The sequence below is a fragment of the Amphiura filiformis genome, chromosome 2 (genome assembly GCF_039555335.1).
Source record: "Amphiura filiformis chromosome 2, Afil_fr2py, whole genome shotgun sequence".
In the NCBI taxonomy this organism is placed as follows: domain Eukaryota; kingdom Metazoa; phylum Echinodermata; class Ophiuroidea; order Amphilepidida; family Amphiuridae; genus Amphiura; species Amphiura filiformis.
Genome location: NC_092629.1, coordinates 32,177,249 through 32,203,758, shown reverse-complemented (window position 1 = coordinate 32,203,758; position 26,510 = coordinate 32,177,249). Strand labels below are relative to the sequence as shown.

The 26,510-nt window shown below is 37.2% G+C and overlaps 1 protein-coding gene across 1 annotated transcript in view; it reads left to right on the top strand.

Moving 5' to 3' along the window:
* Window positions 1-26,510, top strand: part of LOC140140013 (DNA repair and recombination protein RAD54-like) — a 70,001-nt gene that overhangs the window by 17,810 nt on the left and 25,681 nt on the right. Inside the window, 3 exon segments of the mRNA XM_072161825.1 lie at window positions 16,770-16,920; window positions 19,648-19,754; window positions 21,229-21,268. Coding sequence (XP_072017926.1) covers window positions 16,770-16,920; window positions 19,648-19,754; window positions 21,229-21,268 — 298 coding nt within the window.

The following is a 26,510-nucleotide window of genomic DNA, read 5'->3' as shown; positions in this document are numbered from 1 at the left end:
TTGCCGCATCTCAGTTCCTAGTGGTCGGTGCAACTCGCCACATACGCAGGATTTCAGTAACAGTTCCGGGGTTTTAATGTGTAGCAAGTCATGTCATGATGTTGTCTTGCGAAGCACACAAGCAGCACAGAACTCCATCTAAAATATGGTGGTTTCAACAAGAGGGAGGGGGAAAGCAAATTTTGGCACACCATTTGGAAATTTTACCCCCAGGCTCATAATCAGAAAAATAAAAACAAATATATCCATCAAACTACTATTTAATTTCTGTTCAAATCTGATATTTATGGTAACTCTGAAGGGGCTGTGCAATAATTATCTAGACCATTTAAAGGAGTATTTTGTGATCCTAGCATCCCCTTTTTATAACATTTTTCACGATAGTCAACGAGTTATTTATGATTACATGTGTATTACACTGCTCCATAGGCCACTGTTGTAATTTCGTTCTGGTACACCAGAATGTAATTCAAATTCGACAATATTTTTGCTAATCTAATTAATCTGCAAGAAAATTTTTTTACATAAACATTATGTAGCCAGAGGTTTCCAGTGGTATAAAAATCTCAACTTTTTTTTGGAGAAAAGTGGGAGGATGAGGCTGCGGATCACAAAATGCCCTTTTAATTAGAATTTAAATCAGTATTTTTTTAAACCACATTAACATCCCTAAAGTCTACCAAAGTGGCTCAACACAATACCTATAAAAAACCTACAGAAAAATCTGATTTGAAAGGGCATTTTTATATTACTGGAAACCTCTGGCTAATATTTTTTGCAGATTAATTCGTTTAGCAAAAATATTGTGAAATTTGAATTACGTTTTGGTACACCAGAATGAATTACAACACATTGCCTATGGAGCAGTGTAATACACAAAATCATGCATAACTCGCAAACACAAAATCGGAATCAACTGAAATTTTGGGATTAAGCTTTTTCGTGGATATCTACTGACAAATGTCATAAAAAGAGAATGCTAGGATCATGAAAATAAAAATAAATAAATCAGATTTATTCACCAACCCTGAGTATTGTGCAATATAAGGAAATGAATATTTGGTTACAAACATTATGATTATAGACAAGTTTGAAATCATTGTGCAATATAAGGATATGAAAATATGAATTGGAATTCCCCTTGAAATCACTGCTTACCATTTGCTATAAATAATCTGTGATTAGCGAACCTAATTGCAAATTGTACCTCTCTTTTTCATGTGATAGTTTACATCAATAAAATTAAAAAAAAATTTTGTTTGGGTTTGTAGTTTTGCACAATTGTGCTGAGCCACTTTGATGAATTAAAGGGGTGGTAAGAGATAAATAAAAAAAATATATATATATATATATAAAAATCTGATTTTAATAAACAAAATCTGATTTTGTTTAGGCCAAATTAAAAATAGGTTTGTCTCAAACCTTTTCACGCATTAGTTTATTCACGCGCATTAGTAAAAAAAATGTCCCCAGAAAAAGTGTCAAAAATATGATCGGATATGCCGTTTCTTTAACCCTAACACCCATAAATAACACAATGAAAACCACTGCGCATGCGTGAATCCCAGGTTCTGCGATGACGCAATCACCCCAAGTGCTACATGCTCATGGAATCACTGCCCGGGGCAGCGTAACCGGCGTGGCTACCGGTCAGTGATCGTGTGCTTGGCATGCGAGGGGCCTAAGGTTCGAATCCCAGGGTGCCAAGTGACTTCTTTGTTCATCTTCTCTCCTTTTTTGTTTCTTCTTTAACTTCCGATAGCAAAAAGCAGGGTTGGGTGTTAGGGTTAAACCTCCGGAATTCATTAATTTTTTTACTATGCAACTGAATATGTCCCCATCTGAGATGGTTTTAATAATCTCTGCGACATTACTTTGACTACTGCCTGTAGTGTCGAGCTTTATGTGAAAGCAAACGAATATACTTGCGCAAGTGACGACTCTGCCTATGTACGACTCCCCCATACTTATTTACAATATCGTAAAACCCCGTCTACAAGCATACATAATAATAATAATAATAAAGACAGATTTAATATAGCGCCTAATGCAAATGCCTCTAGGCGCTTTACACAACCAGAAACCGATTAAAATATCTTAAACTACAAACAAAGAAAATTTTAAGGGCCTAACAAAACAATTTTTTTTTTTTTTTTATGGTGTTTTTTATAAAAGCTAAATTAATTCGAAGTAAGCGTAAATATACCAATACAATAGATTGGTCTTAAAATAATACTTGTTAGTATATGCTTGAATCTATAATTTATTTGCTCAAACTCCATAGTGGCGCCTGGATTAATGTAGCTTTCATCAGAAGCACTCTTTATGCTTGTAGATGGGGTTTTACGGTACATCGAAGTTTTGCGTATTGCTGTACTAACGTGTAGGTTGACTTGACTTGACATCCAACATCAATGATACATTAATTCTCAAAGTTCTGATCAAGAGCTGTAAAAGCAGCTGCACAGAAAACAGGCTGGTCAAGCTCACTCCAGAAGATTTTAGAGGAAATACTATCGGGGCGAACCCGTGTAATGATGCACCAAAAATCATTGTTGAGTTTTGTGGGTTTTCTGGTGAGAGCCATCCGGTGGTGAGGGTTTCCGAATTCGGCAATCTCGGTATAACAACTACTTGTAAAGTGACTTTGAGGTTTTTTCACATTTGAGTGTGCACCTTCGTCACGATTGAGTGAGTTTTTGCCCCTCCTTCTGATTTGGATGATTTCTAGCAGACTTGTAGTATTGGTACCCGTCATGAGTACGGGTACGGGTAATGGTCCGAGCCATGAGTACGGGTAGTGCGGGTACAGGTCCCAGACCATGGAGTGCGGGTACAGGTACGGGTCCCAGGCCATGGGTACGGGTACGGGTCCGAAGCCATGAGTACGGGTACGGGTCCAAACCCAAAATAGGGTACGGGTACGGGTCCGGAGCCATGAGTACGGGTACGGAAATTGGGACTCGAGTACAGGTACGGGTCCCAGTATGGGTACGGGTACGGGCCATGGGTACGGGTACAGATATTGGGACTAGAAACATTGTATGAGTCCCATTATGGGTACATGGGTATAAACAAAGCTATTGTTATTGATTATTGACATTAATTTATTGGCTATTATACCTTGCTGTAAATACACTCTTTGATGCCATTTATACCACAACAAATGAATTAAACTACATTTTGCACCAACAGAATTAGAGAAATTAATTTTGTCATAAGCATATACAACATTTTAATTTGTTGTGTGTGCCATGAGTTGCTGAGACATTTCTATTTGCTAAGAAGTACTTCCATTTACAGAAAATTGTAGAACTGGTTTTGTGGAATTAATCAAGTACAAAAAGAGATTGGTGATGGTCTTAGTGAATCTAGCTTAAATATTTTGGGATGCAAAAATCATGCAAACTATGTATGTGTATTGACACACAGACTGCACAATACTAATTTCAACATACATTTAGCAGTGATATAGCATTCAAGTTATTATTCACCTCAAAACATCAACTGGATTTCAAATTTGATCCAAAATTTGTAGACTTAATTGTCAATATCAAATTTAGTGAAGCCTTTCATGCACATCCACACATCCCAGCACACATCCACCAGATTATCCATTAGCTTAATATAATTATTATCATTAATTATGCACATCTGGATAATTATTAATATTTTGCCTATAAGCTCCAATAAATCATGAATTTCTGTAAACATGGTATGGCAAAGGAACTCTGTATCATTTGACTCAAATGCACACACTGCCCAAGTGCATGTGGTGGGAAAATGTAGTTTTTATGTGTGCACTTGTGCTAGGGGAGTGTATTTGGATGGGGAATATTAAAATGATGAATAAAATAATGCTATAACAATGATATCAAAACATGATAACTTGAAATTCACCACAAACAACAATTTCCTGAAATGTTTTACTTCCACTTTGCTATTTTTTTCTGTATCAGTCAGAGTGTGAATGCTACATCATATACATGTATGAGTGGCATACAGTGTGCATAGGCTGGAGGCTGTCACAATCATGACAATGTAGGTATCTACCCTGTGGGTAGCATACATGTACATTTTGTGTAGCCAGGACTAGATTTACCTTTTTCAGGGCCCTGGGCCAGGCTACAATTTAGGGCACTTGCTATCTGGATCCATGCATGTGTTACTCCCCACCCAACCCCATCATGAGTGGAGTTCACAGGCTTGTGAGAAGTGAGAGTAGATCTACTCTCACTTTCTTACATGCATGTAGGCAGGCACTGTATGGTATGGTACCCGTACCCATGGTACCCGTGTCCACGGGTACGGGTCCCGGGCCATGAGTACGGGTACGGGTCCCAGGCCATGAGTACGGGTACGGGTCCCGGGCCATGAGTACGGGTACGGGTCCCAGGCCATGAGTACGGGTACGGGTCCCAGTCTATGAGTACGGGTACGGGTCCGGGTCCGACGCCAAAATAGGGCATGAGTACTGGTATGGGTCCGGAGCCATGGGTACGGGTACGGAAATTGGGACTCGAGTACGGGTACGGGTACTACAAGTCTGATTTCTAGATCATGTATATGACCCACTGCTAAAATCAACATCACTTCCGGTAACGAGGATGCGTCCTTAGCAACCAAGTCTCGCGGGAAAAGCAGTGGACCAGTTCATCTGTGATCAAGCCATCAGCCAAGATGGCGAAAGCTCAGATTCGTGAGTAATTTTTATTTGGATTTGGCTAACAAAAATACCAGTTAATGATTTCAACAATCCTACCAAATGAATCTCTTTACTGAATACATCTTAGTGTTGATAAATATCAAGAAATCTCAAATTCGGGCGTGGACGAATATGTCTTCCATTACTCTGGCCTTGAGAAGGGTGAAATTAGACTCCGAAGATGACCGCACTGGTGATCTACCAATGAACTACCTACCCCTCCAACTGATAGTAGTAAGACTAGGTTCCTGTGACCAGTCATTGTCCGTAATGACTTTGCACATCCCAGTTCCAGCAGTGCAAGCTCTGCTCAGCTGACTCTAACTCAAGGGTCTGCTGGGTAATATAGGGGCATTGACTTAGCACATTGGTTTATGCCACTCATACCAGCTGTTCCTAGCCTGAAAGTAGGATGGAGTGCCCAATCTGATGATGGTTTAATTACTTGTATCTCTGAGGGAAGCGGGACGGTTGGGATCCCTTAAAACCAGTTTAACCCACCAGAGACCTCAGAGAATTGGTTGATGCCTACCCAAGACAAGGAGATATGCAGTTCAATAAATACTTCCCAAGACACCTTCAAAGAGGCATTATAATGGAGTGTTCAAGGGTGAAATAAGGCTCCGAAGGTGACTGCACTGGTGCTCTACCAATGAATTACTTATCAGAGAAAATAGCCAATATTTATAGCCACAAAAAAGTGAAAAATGGCATATTGAGAAAATCGCAATCAAAAATTATATTTAGTACACACGTCAATAGGAAAAATAAAATTAAAAGCTGCCTAACACAATATCTGAATATAATACTGCTTCTTACTTAACAGAAATGGAAGGAGGGGTATTTAATGTATCTATGCAGGCAAGAATTTTTTTTATAAATTTTGCATTTTTTTCACCAAAATTTGATGACATCATTATTGCAAATATCTATTTTTTTGCAATCCTGGAGAAAAAAGACGACCTCTGAATTCATATTCCTGAGGTTCCAGACTATCAATATCAAGTGGTTTTTAAAAAAGTTCTTTCAAGGTAACCTAACTCCAGTTTTGGAGCCCTTTTTTAAGGTTGGGGCTCTGACAAATATAAAGTATACAATACTGTAAAACACTTTAATTTCGCGGGTACTTTATTTTGTGAATCGCTTATATTCGCCATTTTCGCTAGTATATAATTTTGTGAATCCAGGATTTTGTATTTCAAGTCAAAGTTTCCAAATTCTTATCTCTGCATGGCCAGAAGCTTATTAGTGAAAATTAGCCTTACTTTGTTGGGTATTTCCGCCTTACCTTCCCTAAATTGAATGTTGGGGTATCTCTGAAATGAAATATGGCCATTTTTTTGTAGGAAATAACATGCAAGCTATGATAAAATTACGAAATACTTTTGCCCAATCAACCAATGCCATTATGGCCACCATGGGGGCGGCCATTTTATTTCACAAACTTTCATTTCTGTCTCATAATATTTTATTAATATTACTTCTAAACAATTTAAAATATCTTTTTAAATCATAGAAACAAATGAAAATAATATTTTGGAGCGTTGTTTAGAGTGTTATAACGTGAGAAAACAAAGTTCAAAGCAAAAATAAAATGTTCTGATTGAACGAGGATGTGTATAATTGATTGATTGAGTGATTGATTGATAATTGGTCATTATTTTCTATGCAGCAAATGGATAAACAAAAACAGATTTTGCGATTTCGCGATTTTCTAGCGAGTTTTATGTGGAGGTTCAATGCTTTGTGGAATTTATATGATCCTTATAATGATATATGAGGCTATTTTGATGATGTTTCAAGGTAAATAAATGATCTACTAATGAAAATTATGTCACATAGTCACAAAATAACTTTGAGGTGAATTCTGTACTGGAAGTTGCTTGAGTTAGGTTGTCAAATTCGGAACCAATGTGCAAATCGTATGTGATAAAATTTGCGAGTATTTAATTTCGCGAATCAAAAGCCCTCGCGAAATTAAATACCTCGCGAAATTAAGTGGTTTTACAGTATACATATTTAGAATTGCAAAGACTAGATGAATCCATCTGTTAGGTCAAATTTTGGCAAAAATGCTCAGTTTTGGGGAAACTACAAAAATAAAACATTTCTTGACCCAATTTTTTGGGGGCGGGACGAAAAAATTCTTGAGTAAAAAAAAAAGTTAATTTTCAAGAACTATATATATCTAGGACCTGTTTAATTTTGACGAAGTTAAAGAAATTTTCATCAAAAATGGTTTAAAAATGCTCAATTTTGCCAAAACATGAAAAAACATGCTTTTCACCCAAAGTTCCAAAAAATTGGGAATTTGGGTGAAGTTGATCAAAATTAAAATTTTTTTAAAAAGCTGGTCCTAGATATTTATATCTAGTTTTTAAAAATTAATATATTTTCTTTTTACTCAAGAATATTTTGTGTTACATTTCCCCAAAAAATATGGGTAGAAAAACTGGGGTTTTGGGGTGTTTTTTTTCTCTCCAAAATTGAGCAGTTTTGCCCAAATTTGACCTCTTTGCCATTCAACAATTTGGCAGTTATGAGGCCTAAAAATTTCCATAATTCCAACGTTAAGACCAACCTTAACTCAGAAAAATCACCTACCCTGATTATTGTGCAATATAAGGAAATGAAAAGCTGGCTACATACAATACAAGTGCAAACAACATAAAACATTGGGTGAAAATAAAATATGAATTGAAATTCCCCTTTGAAATCACTGCTTTGCCATGACTATTTATATCTATCTGTGATACGTGAGCCTTGCAAGTTGTATGTGTTGAATGAAAGGCCAGACATTGGGACTTTCCACCGTTACTAAAATGATGATTGAAACTACATGCATGAAACATTTAGGCTCATTCTTCTACTGTATGAAGAAGGACTGCTTACATGAAACTAATGACTCTTAACTGGTATTGCATGAAATGCACATATAAAACCATAGTGACAATCACTGTAAAGAGTCTACAAAAACTAGAGTTGAAAGGCTATCATGGCAAGTCTAAGAAGATGTTAATGTTGTGTGTTGCAGCATAACATTTGAGGAGGCAGTAGTCATTTGAACTGTGGAACTGTTATTGTGAAATCCAGTTTAATGTTTTGAGAAAAAAAAGTTGAAAACATGTTCTGTCTCTGGTGACATCAAGTAACATTGAATCTCAACTGATACTGCAACAAGCGTATAAACCATTGAAGCGACAACTGCAAAAAATTCTACACAAAGTAGGAGTTGAAAGGCTGCCTGCTGCCATGGCAAGTCGAAGATATTAATATTGTACAATGTATGTTGCTATGCGACACTTAATTTGAGGAGAAAGTAGCCATTTTGAAGAGTTAATACGGTGGAAGTATTAGCATGAAATTCAGTTTGTTTTGAGAAAAAAAGATCAAAACATATAAGTACTGTCGCTGATGTCATCAAATAGCTTGAAAGAGATTAATGCTTTCTGCAACCACGTATCTACTTTGTCAGGTGATAGCACCAGGGTGCCAAAAATTTACAGCCTGAATTGCAGGTCAAATAATCGAAAAGTTGCCCAATTTTACTCTTAAGCATCGGATTCTATGGAAGAGGAAACTACTGGCAGTTGCTTTTGCTAATGTTGAAAAGTTGCCCAATTTCTTAACCATTGGATTCTATGCAAAAAGGAAATGGTCAAAAGTCACAGAAAAAATTGTCAAAAGTTGCCCAATTGGGCTACCTAACTGCAGGTTTAGCAACACTGGTACAGTGTTCAGTATGTGTTTTAGCTGGAAGCAAGGAAAATACAATAGGATTGCAATAAACAAACCACCTTATGTCCGTAAGATCTCAATATAGCTAAGAAAAGGCACCGGAGTGACGTTAAAGATGGCATTGAAAAAGGCAAATAAGCTTGCAGTGGTAAGAAAATAAACTTGATGTACAAATCTTAAAACCAATCCAATTCATATTGTGTGTGAATCTGACAGTATTCAAGATGACATACAGATTGCACTTTAACCTTCTCCATTTCTCACTTGTGATGCTCTGCTTTGATTTAGCATATATATTAGTTATATCAACTGAAGTGACTGATGCCAATGATACTGTAAGATGTCAAAATCAACATTTCATTCTTTCCCACAATGATACACTTACAATTCAGACATATAAAAACAAAACATGCAACTCGGTGGTGTCTTCCACAAGTAACCACGGAATTACAGTGAATGTTCTTCAGTTGTCCTCTTGGTCCATTTTTGACTACTTTACCCTGGAAGAATCGGGAGCAGAATGCTTGAATCGATCTTTTGGCTGGATTGGATTTATGCCGGCAGAACCATGCACGATAGTAGTTAATTGCAGTACAGTTCATATCAACATGAGAGCGTCATCTATTTTGGAGATACAGGAGAGCAGTTACATTGCATCAACAAGCAATTTTGAATATACCAAATGGTTTGATACAGGTAACCTGTATGCTTTGGAGGACTTCAAGTTCAACCAGTGTAAAAATGTTCATATCATTCATGAGATTTATCAAATGCCATACATGTATAATGAAATTCCCTATGTCAGACTAAAAGAGTTCAACCCATCTCTCAAGATAACATTAGAAGGTGATTCACACTTCCACCCAGATGAACTTCCTGGATTTGTCCTTGGTCTTCCAGATGATATGCGTTTAGCTGAGTTCCCAGTATGTTCTAATGGCTGCTTCTGTACCCTACACTTCCAGATGTTTTTTATTGACTGTCCAGATGTGTATGTTAGCAAGAACATTCTCTTAGTAGGCGGATCTCCTGCTTTGATTCTCGCAAACTCAACTGCAATAGACCTCTCTGACAGACAACTCGTTCACATTGAACCTCAATCCTTCCTCAATCGATCAGATGTTATCATTTTATTGTTGAGCCAGAATAAGATGACAACAATTGGACCTGGTATTTTTGAAGGTTTAGAAAACATTCATACAGTGGATCTCTCTTTCAACCAAATCTCAAATATAGAAGCTGGTTCATTTTCACATTTGTACAAATTAAAACGGTTGCTATTAAATGTAAATAAGCTTGAGTATATTTCACGTAGTTGGTTAGATGGTTTAGTTAATGTACAGGTTCTGTATTTAGGTGGAAATACTATTAAGGATGTAGAATCAGATATATTTTCACATATGCAGATGATAAAGGTGTTGTCTTTACCTGATTGCCATTTATCCCAATTGAAAAACCTTCCAAATGACCTATTATTGTTGGATATTGCATCAAATATTTTTGCAAACTTTCCCATAAATCTGCCAAAACATTTAACCCATTTGTCCATAGTTTACAACCATTTTTCCTTTCTGAACCAAACAACACTGTACAATAAATCTACATTGATATCACTAGTGCTATCACACAATAATTTATCTGTCATTCCAAGTGACTTATTCAGTCTGTCTACTTTAAAACGCCTTTACTTGGACTTCAATAATTTGAAGAAATTAGAAACAGACCTTTTTTATAAGATAACGAAGTTAGAGATATTAACTATATATAACAACAGTATTGACTCACTACAATCAGGTGCATTCAAAGATCTTCATCAATTGCGAAAGCTTTGGCTGTATAGTAACAAACTCAATGTGATACAAAGTGACCTTTTCAATAGTTTGACAAAGCTAGAGAAATTGGGTCTGAGTAACAATAGCATTGAATCATTACCATCAGGTGTATTCACATATCTGCATCAATTGCGAGTGCTTGGGCTGAATGGCAACAAACTCAATGTGATACATAGTGACCTTTTCAATAATTTGACAAAGTTAGAGATATTAGGTCTGCACAAAAATAACATTAAATCATTACCATCAGGTATATTTGGAGATCTTCATCAATTGCGAAAGCTTTATGTTAATGACAACAAACTCAATGTGATACAAAGTGACCTTTTCAATAATTTGACAAAGCTAGAGATATTAGGTCTGTACGAAAATAACATTAAATTATTACAACCGGGTGTATTCAGGGATCTTCATCAATTGCAAGAACTTTGGCTGTATAGGAACAAACTCAGTGTGATACAAAGTGACCTTTTCAATTGTTTGACAAAGCTAGAAATATTAAGTCTGCATGAAAATAACATTGAATCATTACCATCAGGTGCATTCAAAGATCTTCATCAATTGCAAGAGCTTTGGCTGTATAGTAACAAACTCAATGTGATACAAAGTGACCTTTTCAATAGTTTGACAAAGCTAGAGGTATTAGGCCTACATGAAAATAACATTGAATCATTACCATCAGGTGTATTCAAAGATCTTCATCAATTGCAAGAGCTTTGGCTGAATGGGACCAAACTCAATGTGATAAAAAGTGACCTTTTCAATAGTTTGACAAAGCTAGAGGTATTAGGCCTACATGAAAATAACATTGAATCATTACCATCAGGTGTATTCAAAGATCTTCATCAATTGCAAGAGCTTGGGCTGTATAGTAACAAACTCAATGTGATACAAAGTGACCTTTTCAATAGTTTGACAAAGTTAGAGATATTAGGTCTGTTTGAAAATAACATTGAATCATTACCATCAGGTGCATTCAAAGATCTTCATCAATTGCAAGAGCTTTGGCTGTATAGTAACAAACTCAATGTGATACAAAGTGACCTTTTCAATAGTTTGACAAAGTTAGAGATATTAGGTCTGTTTGAAAATAACATTGAATCATTACCATCAGGTGCATTCAAAGATCTTCATCAATTGCGAAAACTTTGGCTGTATAGGAACAAACTCAATGTGATACAAAGTGACCTTTTTAATAGTTTGACAAAGCTAGAGATATTAAGTCTGTATGAGAATAACATTGAATCGTTACCATCAGGTCTATTCAAAGGTCTTCATCAATTACGAGAGCTTGATTTGCATGGGAACAAACTCAATGTGATACAAAGTGACCTTTTGAATAGTTTGACAAAGCTAGAGAAATTTAGCCTGTATGAAAATAACATTGAATCATTACCATCAGGTGTATTCAAAGATCTTCATCAATTGCAAGAGCTTTGGCTGTATAGTAACAAACTCAATGTGATACAAAGTGACCTTTTTAATAGTTTGACAAAGCTAGAGAAATTTAGCCTGTATGAAAATAACATTGAATCATTACCATCAGATGTATTCAGAGATCTTCATCAATTGTGTGAACTTTCGCTGTATAGGAACAAATTCAATGTGATACAAAGTGACCTTTTCAATAGTTTGACAAAGCTAGAGCAATTAAGTCTGTATGAGAATAACATTGAATCACTACAATCAGGAGTATTTAAAGACCTTCTTCAAATGCGACAGCTTAGGCTATATGGCAATAAACTTAAGGTGATTGATATTGACCTTTTCTATGGGTTGACAAATTTAGAGATATTAAGACTTGATACCAATGAAATTGAATCACTGCCTTCGGCTATTTTTAAAGACCTTAAAAGCTTGAAAGAGCTCCACCTCTATTATAACAAGTTGACTGAAATACCAAGATATGTTTTCCACCAATTAAATGCAATGCCTTTACAGGTATTAACTCTCCATTCAAACAAAATAGTCAGACTTTATCCATATCAGTTTGCAAATTTGACAGATTTGATAGTTCTGGACCTTGGTGGTAATGAATTAGAACAAATTCACAATAAAGCACTGTCTGGTTTAACCAAATTGAAATTTATAAACTTTGAATATAATGATTTAACAAAAATAACAAAAAAATCTTTTATGGGATTGAGAATGCAAAACAATAGTTATATCCAAGTAGACAGCCCAGCCACATGTTGTTTTCTTGAAATGCTAAGTCAGTCTCAATGTGTACCAAGATTCAAGAAATCTCCTTACTTAACATGTAAGCAGCTCCTCCCATCTACAGCAGTGAAATGTTGTACATGGATCTTTGGCGTTTGTGCATTGTTTGCAAACATTGTGGTGTTCATTTGGGGATGTCAAAAAATGATGTCAAAATCAGCAGATGAAAAGCAAGTGAAACAAGTTGTTTTTATTACCAATTTAGCTCTGGCAGACTTACTTATGGGTGTGTATTTGTTAGTTATTGCATCTGTCGATCAATACTATAGTGAGTATTTTCCTTCATTTGCTGAACATTGGCGTAATAGTGCACTTTGCAAATTTGCAGGATTTCTTTCAGTTTTATCAAGTGAAGCATCTCTTCTCTTTCTAACACTTATAGCTGTAGATAGACTTTGGGCATTTCGAAAAATCTTTATAACACGCAAACTATTTGGCAAAATGACGCAAGTATTGATGACAGCATTTGCATGGGCTACTGCTTTTGCTTTAAGCAGTGTAACTATTTTCTTACAAGATGATAAATTGTATCAATTTTCTGATGTTTGTATTGGGCTACCATTAGCCAAAACTAAAATATATGAGGTAAACTATGAAAATGTTACAACATCATACAACTTTGGCAGGCCTGATGATCATACTGAATTACAAACATTTGCAAAACTTGGCTCAAAACTAGACAACTATTTCTCGATCGGACTTTTTCTTGGGCTTAACTCTCTGTTGTGTTTGTTGATTGCAATATGTTACATACTCCTATTTGTGTATATGTAAATCAGGATTCTCCTTGCTCAGAACTGATTTGAAAATGGCCATTAAAATGGGTGCTATCACATTGACTGACCTCATGTGTTGGCTTCCTATTGTCATCTTGGGTATTCTAGCACAGACTGAAGTAAAGGAACTTCCCCCTGAATGGTTTCCATGGATTACAGCATTTGTTTTACCTATCAATTCTGTACTCAATCCATTTCTGTATGCGACTGTAGATCGTGTATCAAATCATTTTGTAGATCGGTTACGACCAAATTGTTACAATGAAATGGAGACAATGATGTAGTCCATATTTTCATGTATTTGTTATATCAGTATGACTTTACTAAGAGATAGCATTTATATGCTATTTCTAAATAGTAGAAAAAATACTTTGCAAAAGTTTTAGGAAAATGGAAAGTGTTATATGGCAGCAGTAATGTATACAAAGATAAGTGTTATAATTAGAAAAACACTGGACAAGATAATAACAATAACAACAATAATGGGTCAAAATGTTTCCAATTTTTGTGTACATCCATATCAAAAGGATGACTTGGTAAAAAGATTTTTACATCAAATTTTGGGTGATTAATTATGTCCTCATATTTTCCCCAGTGCCACCCATCAATACATCAATGATTCTGATTTTAAAAAGTGTGACCTCTTTGTCAGCTTCAAGCTTAAACTGATATAGTATTTTATTTGGTTTTTTTTCTTTTAAATTAATACCGTAATTTCTGTACCGAGTACAGTTTGTTTGCTGTTGTGTACAATTTAGCAGCACACATTGTTATTATTTGTTACTATTTTAGAAATCAGTGTTTGTCACCAAAGGTGACTGTCTACCCTTAGTAAAAAACAAAAATAAATAATAACAATAAAAATGGTCATGTTTTGTTGTCTCTTTTCTTACATTGTAATTCTTTTTTTCCCTCTAGACATAAATACTTCATAAATATGTTATGGTACAGCTAAGATATTGTTGGAAACATAAAAAAAGGAACATTGGAAGAAAGGAAACTTGTGATAATGATTGTATAGTTTGATCAGCATGTAATTGGCAAGAATTGTTAGGTTTTTACCTCTACGCCAAAAAGTAGACCGACTAAGAGTGATATAGTTGACCTGTCTGGCCTATATATGTGACCGTCCACGGCGAATGAGCCGTAAATTCCTCCCCCGGTCAATTTTGTTTTATTTCGTGTTTAAAGAATAAACATCATAAACTTAAAAATGGTATATCATTTGACTTCAAACGATATCCAGAAGCGGGGTTATGGTTTGTTAAACTTTGCTCCTTCAACAAAATTATAGCTTTTTACGTTTTTACATTTGTCTCTTTTTCCACATTGCTGGCAATAAATATCAAACAGTCATAATTGGCGGTCATTTCAAATCATCCCCAAGTCAACGAGGTTTAAGAAAGTTCTCTCCTTGTTAATTGTTGGTTATGCATACCTGTACAAAATACAATGCCTGGTAACCCACCACTGAACAGGATTTAGCAAAAGCAAACAAAGACCAGAGCTATTAAAAGTTCAATTAGTAGGTTTTTAGCGGGTTCGCTGTCGGACAAGTTTAGAACTGTCTTTTATTAATTTCCTTTTTTTTTTAATTTTTTTTTTTTTTTTTTTTTTTTTTAAATTTTGCTTTCGTCAGGAGTAGCTCTGACTTCTTCAGGACAAAGTACCTAAGAATGAGACATGTAGACCGCCCCTTGTCTACTGATGACTCTGAAAAGAGCTGTTTGCTGAAGACTGCCCCTTGTCAACAGAAACTAGCAGATCTCGCCTATCTGCTGATTTTGTAAGTTTTGGTGGCTCTGAAAAGAGCCGTTCAATGAAGACTGCCCCTTGTCTACAGAGAACTAGCAGATCTCGCCTATCTGCTAATATAAAGGTTTTGGTGGCTCTGAAAAGAGCCGTTTGCTGAAGACTGCCCCTTGTCTACAGAAACAAGCAGATCTCGCCTATCTGCTGAATTTGTAAGTTTTGGTGGCTCTGAAAAGAGCCGTTTGCTGAAGACTGCCCTTGTCAACAGAAACAAGCAGATCTCGCCTATCTGCTGATTTTGTAAGTTTTGGTGGCTCTGAAAAGAGCCGTTCACTGAAGACTGCCCCTTGTCAACAGAAAACAAGCAGACCTCGCCTATCTGCTAAATTAAAGGTTTGTTCGCTCTGAGGAAGAGCTGTTCAATGAAGACTGCCCCTTGTCAACAGAGAACATGAAGACTGCATTATACATAAACTTGTCCGACTGTTCAAATGGAGCTACCTAATGTGCTAATTCCATTTGAAATTCATACTCCCCCTGTGGCAGTTATTTCCAAAATCTTCCACAGGGGTAGTGTGGAGTTTAAATGGAATAGCCCAATGTTAACAGATGAAGTGTTAAACTAAAAGCTAAGGACCATTCATAACCTCATGAACAAACATGATACATTTGATCCAATCATTTTTATTTGCCTAAACACAAACACAGGACACGATTACTAATATTAAACAGTGGACCTCCGCACCACCAGCGTAAATATTAGTAAACTCTGTGTGCCAAACAAACTTGCGCGTGCGCTGGGTACCATATTTGGATTGCACACTACAAGAGTGTGATTCGCACTTCTGTTATGGGTCATCCTGTTAGCCTGATCGATTTTTGGAAAAGCAAAATGTAAAAATTGTTTATTGTTTATTTACTTTTGAGGAAAATTTTATATTATTTTGTAAAGTGAAGAGTGACGATTATGAATGAGGTTAATAACTTTGATTCGGTTATATGTCGGGCATTGTGAAAAATCTTAAATATTTTGCTTTAGACCGAGGAATATTCCTCGGTTCCAAAGGAAAAATGTTTAGATTTTTCACAATGTCCTCAATTAACCAATGCGCAGTATTTAACCTCTGGTCGATGTCAGGATTTTAAAAATCAATATATTGGCCAATCAATATCGATAAAAATGGTTAAATCAATGTTCTTCCAATTTTCGTGATCTGAAAATTCAAGTCACTAAAAGCTTGAACATTGGAAATGGAATATAAACCTTCAACTGCAGTAAAGTTAAGCAACAGTTCTTGATTCCAGAGGTTATTTACTTATTATTATTATTATTATCGGTATTTTATTGTTCACATATCGTAGCTAAACGGCCAAATTACATGTAAAATTACAATATGAACATACATAAACATTAAAAATATTAAACATTTTAAGAACTTTTAAAAGACATCAAAAATTGCATTGATAGGGAAAAAAGTATTAGATCATGAAAGCACCATATTGCACACAAATATTAATTAAACCAAAATACTATTGCACTATGAAAAACATCAAAATATACTTAAATTCAAAACGTCAAAAATGTTATAACAGTTGCACCAGACTAAAAAGCAATCATGGCAATAATGTGTCTATTTTGGCATAATAGCGGAGGCTAACACGCAGCATACAATGTACGCCCAATTTGTCAATACTTTTTTCATTATATCGGCAACTTGGATGCACACCTCTTTTTTCCTCCCATAGGGTCATCGTCTAAAGAATTCTGACAACCAAACATACCAGGCACTGACCGGCTTGAACTGCAAAAGATGGGTTCTCCTGTCTGGAACACCCATACAGAATGATTTACTGGAGTACTTTAGTCTGGTCCACTTTGTCAACCAAGGAATTTTAGGTAAGTGTTCAACCTGCATAGATTCCATGGAAATATAGATGAGTGTGCAAAGAACCGACCATGTTTCCATGGAAGTACAGGCAGCACTCAAAATCGACGGGAAGCTAAGGGTGATTTGTCACCAGAAATGCCAAAATAGTCCTCAAAATTAAATTACGGGGGTGATATTTAATAGAATGTAGCCCTGAAAGGAAACTATTTTGAGGTTTGCAGCTAGGGATTTTATTTAGCTCCTGAAAGTAGTCCCCGAAAGTTAAATTACCGTGGTGAGTTTTTTCAACAGTTTGAAAAAGTATTTTGAGGTCTGAATACATTGTAATTGTGCAAGTTACAGGATTTCCATGGAAGTTTATGAGACAGTACCATTACCAATGAGGTAGAACCAAAGAGTACCCACTCTGCCATGTTTGTATGTCGCTCATGGAGGGCAAATAGTGTACCTCCCAATGAGGTAGAACCAAAGAGTACCCACTCTGCCATGTTTGTATGTCGCTCATGGAGGGCAAATAGTGTACCTCCAAATGAGGTAGAACCAAAGAGTACTGACTCTGCCATGTTTGTATGTCGCTCATGGAGGGCAAATAGTGTACCTCCCAATGAGGTAGAACCAAAGAGTACTGACTCCGCCATGTTTGTATGTCGCTCATGGAGGGCAAATAGTGTACCTCCCAATGAGGTAGAACCAAAGAGTAACAACTCTGCCATGTTTGTATGTCGCTCATGGAGGGCAAATAGTGTACCTCCCAATGAGGTAGAACCAAAGAGTACCCACTCTGCCATGTTTGTATGTCGCTCATGGAGGGCAAATAGTGTACCTCCCAATGAGGTAGAACCAAAGAGTACTGACTCTGCCATGTTTGTATGTCGCTCATGGAGGGCAAATAGTGTACCTCCCAATGAGGTAGAACCAAAGAGTACTGACTCTGCCATGTTTGTATGTCGCTCATGGAGGGCAAATAGTGTACCTCCCAATGAGGTAGAACCAAAGAGTACCCACTCTGCCATGTTTGTATGTCGCTCATGGAGGGCAAATAGTGTACCTCCCAATGAGGTAGAACCAAAGAGTAACAACTCTGCCATGTTTGCGTGTCGCTCATGGAGGGCAAATAGTGTACCTCCCAATGAGGTAGAACCAAAGAGTAACAACTCTGCCATGTTTGTGTGTCGGTCATGGAGGGCAAATAGTGTACCTCCCAATGAGGTAGAACCACAGAGTAACAACTCTGCCATTTTTGCATGTCGCTCATGGACGGCAAATAGTGTATGCTGTTTCTTATAGAAACTTATCAGTGGCGTACAAGCAAAATTTGCAAAGGAACACAGTCCCAAGACGCCATTTAATGCTAACATAGGCCAAAATTGGGTGACATCAAGACGATGGTATCCTGCACTTTAATGCACGAGATGTTTTATTTTTTTCTGATAAGCCCTGGGACCCCTTTTGGCAGAGGCCTCAAGCCCCAAAAGGGTCGCGACCCACACTTTGGGAACGATGTCTTAGGGTATCTCTTTGTACAAGTTCCAGGGTTAAAATCGGTCACAAATCCCTAGAAACGGCAAGTAAAGAGTAAATTGTCATAACTTTGCGACAAGTTACTTATGCTACAATATGTTAAAAGCTTAGTGAAAATTGAATTTAGATTAATGTAGAGCATAGGATCCATAATTGTAAGATTGTGGGTTCAAGCTGGTGCCGCAGTGAGTATTATTTCTCATGTGAGCAAGACATTAAACTTGATTTGCTCCTTTCCACCCAAGTGTGTCATGGGTAGCAGCTGGGAAGGTTAACAAACTCATTGAGCTATTCCAGTCAAAATCCATATGCCCTACAGAAGACATGTCCTTAATCTTCCACACAGGGAGTGTGAATTTCAAATGGGGTTACCTGAATGGGTGACTCCATTTGAAATCTGCACATGTGCGGGAGATTAAGGTCATGTCTTCCACACAAGGTGTATGGATTGGAATAGACCAATGTGCAGAGGACTTAGAACAACCCATCGAAGCCATATAATGCACAGAGAAATCTGGCCCAGTCACTACTGAAAGAGAGTTGGCCTATCTAGGAAGCAATGAGAAGAATAGCCATGTCACCAAGAGCTATTCCAGTTGAAATCCATACACCCGCCTATGGAAGACATGGCCTTAATCTCCCACACAGGGGGTGTAGATTTCAAATGGAGTCACCCATTCAGGTACTGAAAGAGAGTTGGCCTATCTAGGAAGCAATGAGAAGAATAGCCATGTCACCAAGAGCTATGGCAGTTGAAATCCATACACCCTCCTATGGAAGACATGGCCTTAATCTCCCACACAGGGGGTGTAGATTTCAAATGGAGTCACCCATTCAGGTACTGAAAGAGAGTTGGCCTATCTAGGAAGCAATGAGAAGAATAGCCATGTCACCAAGAGCTATGCCATTTGAAATCCATACACCCTCCTATGGAAGACATGGCCTTAATCTCCCACACAGGGGGTGTAGATTTCAAATGGAGTCACCCATTCAGGTAACCCCATTTGAAATCCATACACCCTCTATGGAAGACATGGCCTTAATCGCCCACACAGGGGGTGTAGATTTCAAATGGAGTCACCCATTCAGGTAGCGCTATTTCAAATTGACACTCCCTGTGTGGAAGATGAAGGTTATGTCTTCCATAGGGGGTGTATGGATTTCAACTGGAATAGCCCAATTTACCATAATTATTTTCACTCTCATATTTTCAGGTACAGCTCAAGAATTCAAGAAGAAGTTTGAGACGCCGATCTTGAGAGGTCGCGATGCTGACGCTAGTGACAAAGTCAAGGAGAAGGGACAGGAAAAACTACAAGAGGTAACACTCCCCCACTCACACGAGGACCTTGACTTTTAACTTTCCTCTCTTTAGACCCTCCCTCGGGTCCATGGAGAACGACTGGTAATGTAGATTATATAACATTAAATAAACCTGATACATGGACCCTCCCAATCTGTAGGCAAATTGCCTTCCAGTTCCCAGCATTTTGTGGGAATTCACTTTTACCGATCCTGGGTCAGACAAGTTTTCTATATATCACGTCCGTGGTCTCACTGTCTTGCCGTTTGTGTAAGCGGCTACTTAGTCTGACCAATCAATGTAGATCTCAGCAAGCAAGGCGATATTTGAAATGATAACCAACCCGCGCGCAAAATGACAATAGAACTCGTTTACAAACGCACACACATATGCCCACCCCGCATGCACCCCTACTCATATTCACCCACAACCTTGGACCCTTGGATTTTACGCAGGCATGTGAGGACATGGAAACTGGCATATTCGCTATTGAAACTGTGAACTCAACATTTTATTGCCAGCAGACTGTTCTTCCATATGACATTGTGTGAAAGATGAGCTAAAGTCCACTCTCTAAATAGTCTTCCACGTACACTTAATCATGGTTTTCATGGAAGAAAGGCCCAACTCCATGGAGTTGGGCCCTTCTTCCACAAATATTGGATCAAAGAGGAATTTTGTTCATCCATTAAATCTTCTTTTCAGTACAATAAACTTTCTTGCTAACATATTACATGCTTCTATTTGTGCAATTAATGGATAATTTCCGAATTTCTGTAGCTATTTCTGCTTACGGAACTGGCACTTGCAGTATATTAGTGGAAGAAGGGCCCAACTCCAGCTTGTATTAAGACCTGTACCATTGCCATGGAAACATCATATATGACTTCGAATGTATGTAATACTGTATGTTCATGAATTAAAGGTCCCCTGAAGATCAAATCTTTCTGTCTATAAAACTTCCAAATATTAAGTTTTTTCTGAATATCTCAAAAACAGTTTTAATAGAGTTTGGCCCTTCTTCCACTCAGGTATTCAATTCTCTCTTGATGTTACAGTGATTATTCACAGTGGTTATTGTGAGAAATTTAAGCTTATTGATCATGGAGTCTACAAATGATGGTAAAATGGCACCCGATGCCTGATACTGGTTTTTTCTTAAATTAATGAAAAGCAATCACCATCATGTGCCTTTGTGCTTGTTTGGTCTAGAGTGTCCATGACATGGATAGAAAGGGTACTATACTGGGACAAAATATGACCCGATTTAGTCCACTCAGGCTAATGTCCGCAAATATGAAACTGAGATATAGCCAGAAATAGGTTAGGGTTATACATTAATCATAGTTAGACTATCAACATGTAAAAATGTTGTAACTTCGCAATCAACCTAATTATAACTCAGTTTTGAAAAAATATGACTTTAGCCTGAATGGACTGGATCGGGTCACAAATTAGTTTTAAGCATTGATTTTTATTTTTATTTTTGCAGCTGGCCTCCATTGTCAACAAGTGCATTATTCGGAGAACCTGTAAGTAACCAATAAGTTAGGTTTTCAAATGGGGACCCATGTCTGACATCACTTGGGATTGCTTGTGTATGGAGTTGACCCCGTGGTTAATGTTTGTTTTGCTTTGTTTGCATCGTGCAGATGTTCATGCTTTCGGCTATAGCAGTTGAAATCCATAACACCCGCTATATGGGGCTATTCCAGTTGAAATCCACACTTTTCAAATGTAACTAACTGGTCTGGTTAATCATTTTATAACCCATACTCCCCCTGTATTATGGCTTTACCTATATCGTCCACAACTGGTGTGAATATTTCAAATGGAAGTTACCCAATTGTTTATTCTATTTGAAATTCATACTCCCTCTGTGGAAGACTTTAGCCAAATATTCCACAGGGGTAGTGGGGATTTTAAATGGAATAGCCCATGGAAGAAATGGTGTTTCACAACTCATGTTTCACAACTTGAGGTCAAAATTTGAGCTTTTGCTTGTTTGGGTCATTGGGCTATGCTAGAGCCCGAAATTCTCCGTGTTACGGAAAACAGAAAAATTTCACAGAATTCGAAGTAGAAAACAGAAAATGGCATGTCCAAAATACGGTCCGTTATGTCCTAAATAATGTCTGTTATGTCCAAAATAAGGCTTGTTATGTCCAAAATAAGGCTTATGTCCAAAATAAGGTTCGTTATGTCCAAATAAAGTCTGCTATATCCAAAATAAGGTCCGTTGTGTTCAAAATAAGGCTCGTTATGTCTAAAATAAAGTCTTATATTCAAAATGAGGCTCGTTATGTCCAAAATAAGGTCTGTTATGTTCAAAATAAGGTCTGTTATGTCCAAAATAAAGTCTGTTAGATCCAAAATAAGGCTTGTTATGTCCAAAATAAGCTCGATATGTTCAAAATAAGGCTCGTTATGTCCAAAATAAGGCTCGTTATATGTCCAAAATAAGGCTCTCTATGTTGAATATGAAATTAGTTTCTCTATGTCAAATCTAACTCTAACCTGACCCTTACCCTAGCCCTAACCTAGTCCTAACCCTTAGACTAGCCCTAACTCTATACATTGGTGTGTATTTCGCTGGGCGCAGTATCGAATCGTGTGCGTAAGTTTAATGATGCAGAGCCCACACGCACACATTTTAGAGCAATTTGTTGAGGTGTATCCTTGGTGTAAGACATCACTCCCTAACTTGAGGTAAACCAAAGAATAGCTAACCTTATTTCATTCTGTGCAATTCCAGCTATGCCAAGACATTTTCAGGAAAGAGGTCAAACATCACTTTTTTAAGGAATCGCAAAAAATGAACATACAATTTATCTTTTTAACTAAGGCTGGACCTGATGCATGTTTTTTCAACATTAATATATTGTGTGTTTTTAATATTATTTTATTTTTGTTTTCAAAATTTGTAGGTAATGATAACAGTATTTGTAATATTATATGTTTTATGCTTGCTGAACAGTTTAAATTTAGGGTGGTACTACACCCCTTGATAGGTGTGTGACTATTTTTGTAGTTTTCTCGGGGGATAGTCGTGCATGGGTGGGAGGAGTCGTGTGTGTTGTGGGGGCGGGGAGTCCGGTTGCTGCACTGGAATTTTCGGTGGCTCAGGAGGGGCGGCACACACCGTCATCATCCCTATATCTTCGTGTTAAAAATTGCCGTGGTAGTACGATAAATCCTCACGTTTTTCAACAACTACGCATGGTGATTTTGAGCTATTTTGTTCGAGATAGGCCGTGCGACTCAGGCTATGCATACAATTTGAGATTTTGAGAGCCGCCACACTGTTTCTATTCTATGTTTTACGATTTTCGCATGATCAGTATATGGCTGGCCGTAACCGCCATTAACGTGGAGCTGCTACGCCGTAGCTTACTTTTAAACGCCATGGAGCTAAATTGACCAATCATGTTAGATCTTTTCATTACGCTGGAGCCAGTTGATGCATCATCGTTCCAGAGAGAGAAAACTCTTGCCAAAATTAATGTTTACTATGTGGATTTTAAATGAATTGAATGTAAATAAACCACAAACAGTTGTACAGGATCAATACCATTGTTTGATTAGTGTATAGTCAATGTTACCTTGCATGCATGTGCCATGTGTGTGGCGTGTTTGTTTGTTTGTCTACTGTGTCAGGCCAGGATCACTGACACCCACGGTACTGATACTGTCATACTATCACGGTGATCATATTGTTGAATGTTGTTGACTTTAAAATAATCATGATGCAGTCATGTCTACAGTAGAATTCACCACGACCTTTGAAGGACTTAAACCCCATTAAAAGCTATTAAACCAAGATAGCACTCAATGAAAACAGCTCAACTATGTTACATCAGATCTTCTCTGGTTAAATACACACTGCACTTGTGTCTGTTTTACCTGTGCAATGAACAATGAGCTGGTATTATAGTTTCAGTTGGGTGAATGATTATAAAGCTGAACGCAAGGTAACAATACTGTCTGGGCTTTTGTTTACGAAATGAGACAATAGTCTGCTTATTGTTAACCAGCGTTCTTGAAAATGAGAAGCATAATGGTTTGCAGACTTAACACGGTTTAGAAATAATTTGTTCATATTTTTTGGTGTTATCTGTCGTTTACATATCCTTCCTAAAACACAAAAGTACCAATATTTCCAAACACCTAAATTAGCTAAAAATTTAGGAAATGTTACAAAACTATATTTTCTAGAATTTCAGAGAATACTTTAAATATTGACTGGTTATTTTTTACACAGTGACGTCATATAGGCAATGGCATAATACTTCTAACATACCTAGGTCACGCGTCAATGGTGAGCGCACTGAGTATTGTGTATAGGAAAACGGGCAGTACCGTAACTACAGTATGTATGGCCTACTACTAGTATATAAAGTAAATCCGAACTGGTTTGCTGAAGGTCGAATTCCGCAGGCCACGCCAAGCATAAGATGTACAAATCAGCTCCCGGCGATACACTGCAGATCGCAGAATTGTGTGCATGGTTTACCACCACTCTGCCTAGCTATATAGTTGTGTACAATACTGTATGAGTTTCTTGTGAGTGCATGTCCATCTTAATAATAAGTCGGTTCGTACTTTTCATAAATTACTTTTTGAATCATAACTATCGTGACCGAGGATATCTTGCAACTACGTGAAGCTCGTCTGGCAAATTCTTAATGACTAAATTAAGCTTCACGTAATGAGTAAGTCGTGCTTGATTGGTCAGTTTTACCTCCGAGTAATGAAAAACTCTAACATGATTGGTCAATTTGGCTCCACGGAACAAAAAGTCAGCTACGCGTAGCAGCTCCACGTTGTGGCGGTTGCGGCCTACCATATCAGTATCCCATATGATATTTCTATTGTAAGAAAATTTTATTTGTTGTCACGTAAATCACAGGTTTCGCTTTAAATGTACTAACTGGAAATTAAATGTACTAATTAGTGAGGACCGGTATTTTGCTGTGGATATGTTTAACTGCAATTTGCGGGTAAAAATTTGAAATCCTGGGTAAAAATTTTGATAATATTCAACTCTTTGAGAAAATTATTTTATAAAGGAATTCTGGTAAAGCCAGGTGCAATACAATGTACATTATTGACACACTATCACGCTCTTTATCTTCGTCAATAATAGAATAATCGATTTCAATCGAATTGAATGCATGAGTTTGTAGTTGACTACTGAGCGACCTAAGCGATCGATTGCTAGCCAATCAGATAGAACTCCTTTTCTTGCGTTCAGTGAAATACCACTCGCCTGTCGCTCACTACCACTCGCCCGTCGCTCACCAACGGAGTATTAAATTTATATTTATCGTATAGGACGTCGACGGTGTGCGGCATTTGTTTTGTTTTAGGAAGGGAGGTACCACTAGAATGTACCTCTTTTTCTTGACATATGAAATGGGCCGCTGGTTTTGAGTCGCTGGGTTTTCGGTGGGGAGATTGGGTTCCTTGCCCCTGTAGTGTGCATGGCTTTTGTTGCCAGTGTGTGGTTGTTTCTTCGGAGGAGTGCAAAACTGGTCACAGGATTTGTCAGGGGGTGTGGTACCACCTTGATGTTTGTAATATCATATTTAAGTGCAATCCAAATATTTCTTTATTCTTGTACCTTTTAAGTCTTAGGCTCATGAAGGACCACAGTGGAAATAAGTGTGCTTTTAAATGTATTCTTTTCTGTGTTTTTTATCCTTGGTTTGAATCCTAAATAAAATGAAATGAAATGAAATATACGACATAACAAACCTTTAATGATATTTTCGACATAGTACTTAGTAACTCTTCAACACAGCAAACCTTGGACATTGTGGGCAGACACCTGCATCAAAGCCAAAGCCAATTTTAACCCCATGAGAACTACCTGCCTATTGGCCAAAATGAATATTGTGTCCAATTTTGAACCAATCAAGGAGGCTGTTAATAAGATCGTCTGCAAATACAAATAATTGGCAACCAATCAGAAATGCTGTTAGATGACCAGTAGTGTCCAGGGGGTTAAACGCATTGGGAAGTTCCTGTAAACCTTTGATGAGAACATATTTAAGCGTACATCGCATATTTACTGCGTTGAAACGCACTTGTCTCTGATTGTCTGCTGAGGCAATCTGCTGTTGCCAAGTGGAAATTTATTAATGAACTTTGCATCATACGAGTTGTTGGCAACTTCACTTCACTGTAGTACCGTACCTGCCAACTACTCCGATTTTCGCGTAGTCACTCAGATTTTCCGAGTTTTAAACCCCCGAAAATCGGAGTACTCCGCGATTTTCTGGGGAAATTTTTTTTAAATTTGGGCTATTTTATTTCTTTTCCAAAGTTTTCGGCGACTTTGGAGAACCACTGGACCTATTCTGAAGTGCTAAGATCATTCACAGTTAATTTGAAGAAAAAAAATGGAAAAAAATTACAGTTTGTTATCCTTAATATGCAAACCACTAACTAATGTTTACCTCTTCATCTATCACATATTTAAATGCATATTGGAAAACCAATGTATTTATAATATGAGATAGATGAAGAGGTAAACATTAGTTAGTGGTTTGCATATTAAGGATAACAAACTGTAATTTTGTTATAATTTTTTTCCATTTTTTTTTTAAATTAACTGTGAATGATCCCAGCACTTCAGAATACATCTAGTGGTTCTCCAAATTCACCAAAAACTTTGAATTTTTTTTTTAAATGGATTTTTTCCCCCCTGAATTTTCACCTTTGTATTGTGCATCATATCAGTGTCCGATCAGTCACGTACATGTAGGCCTT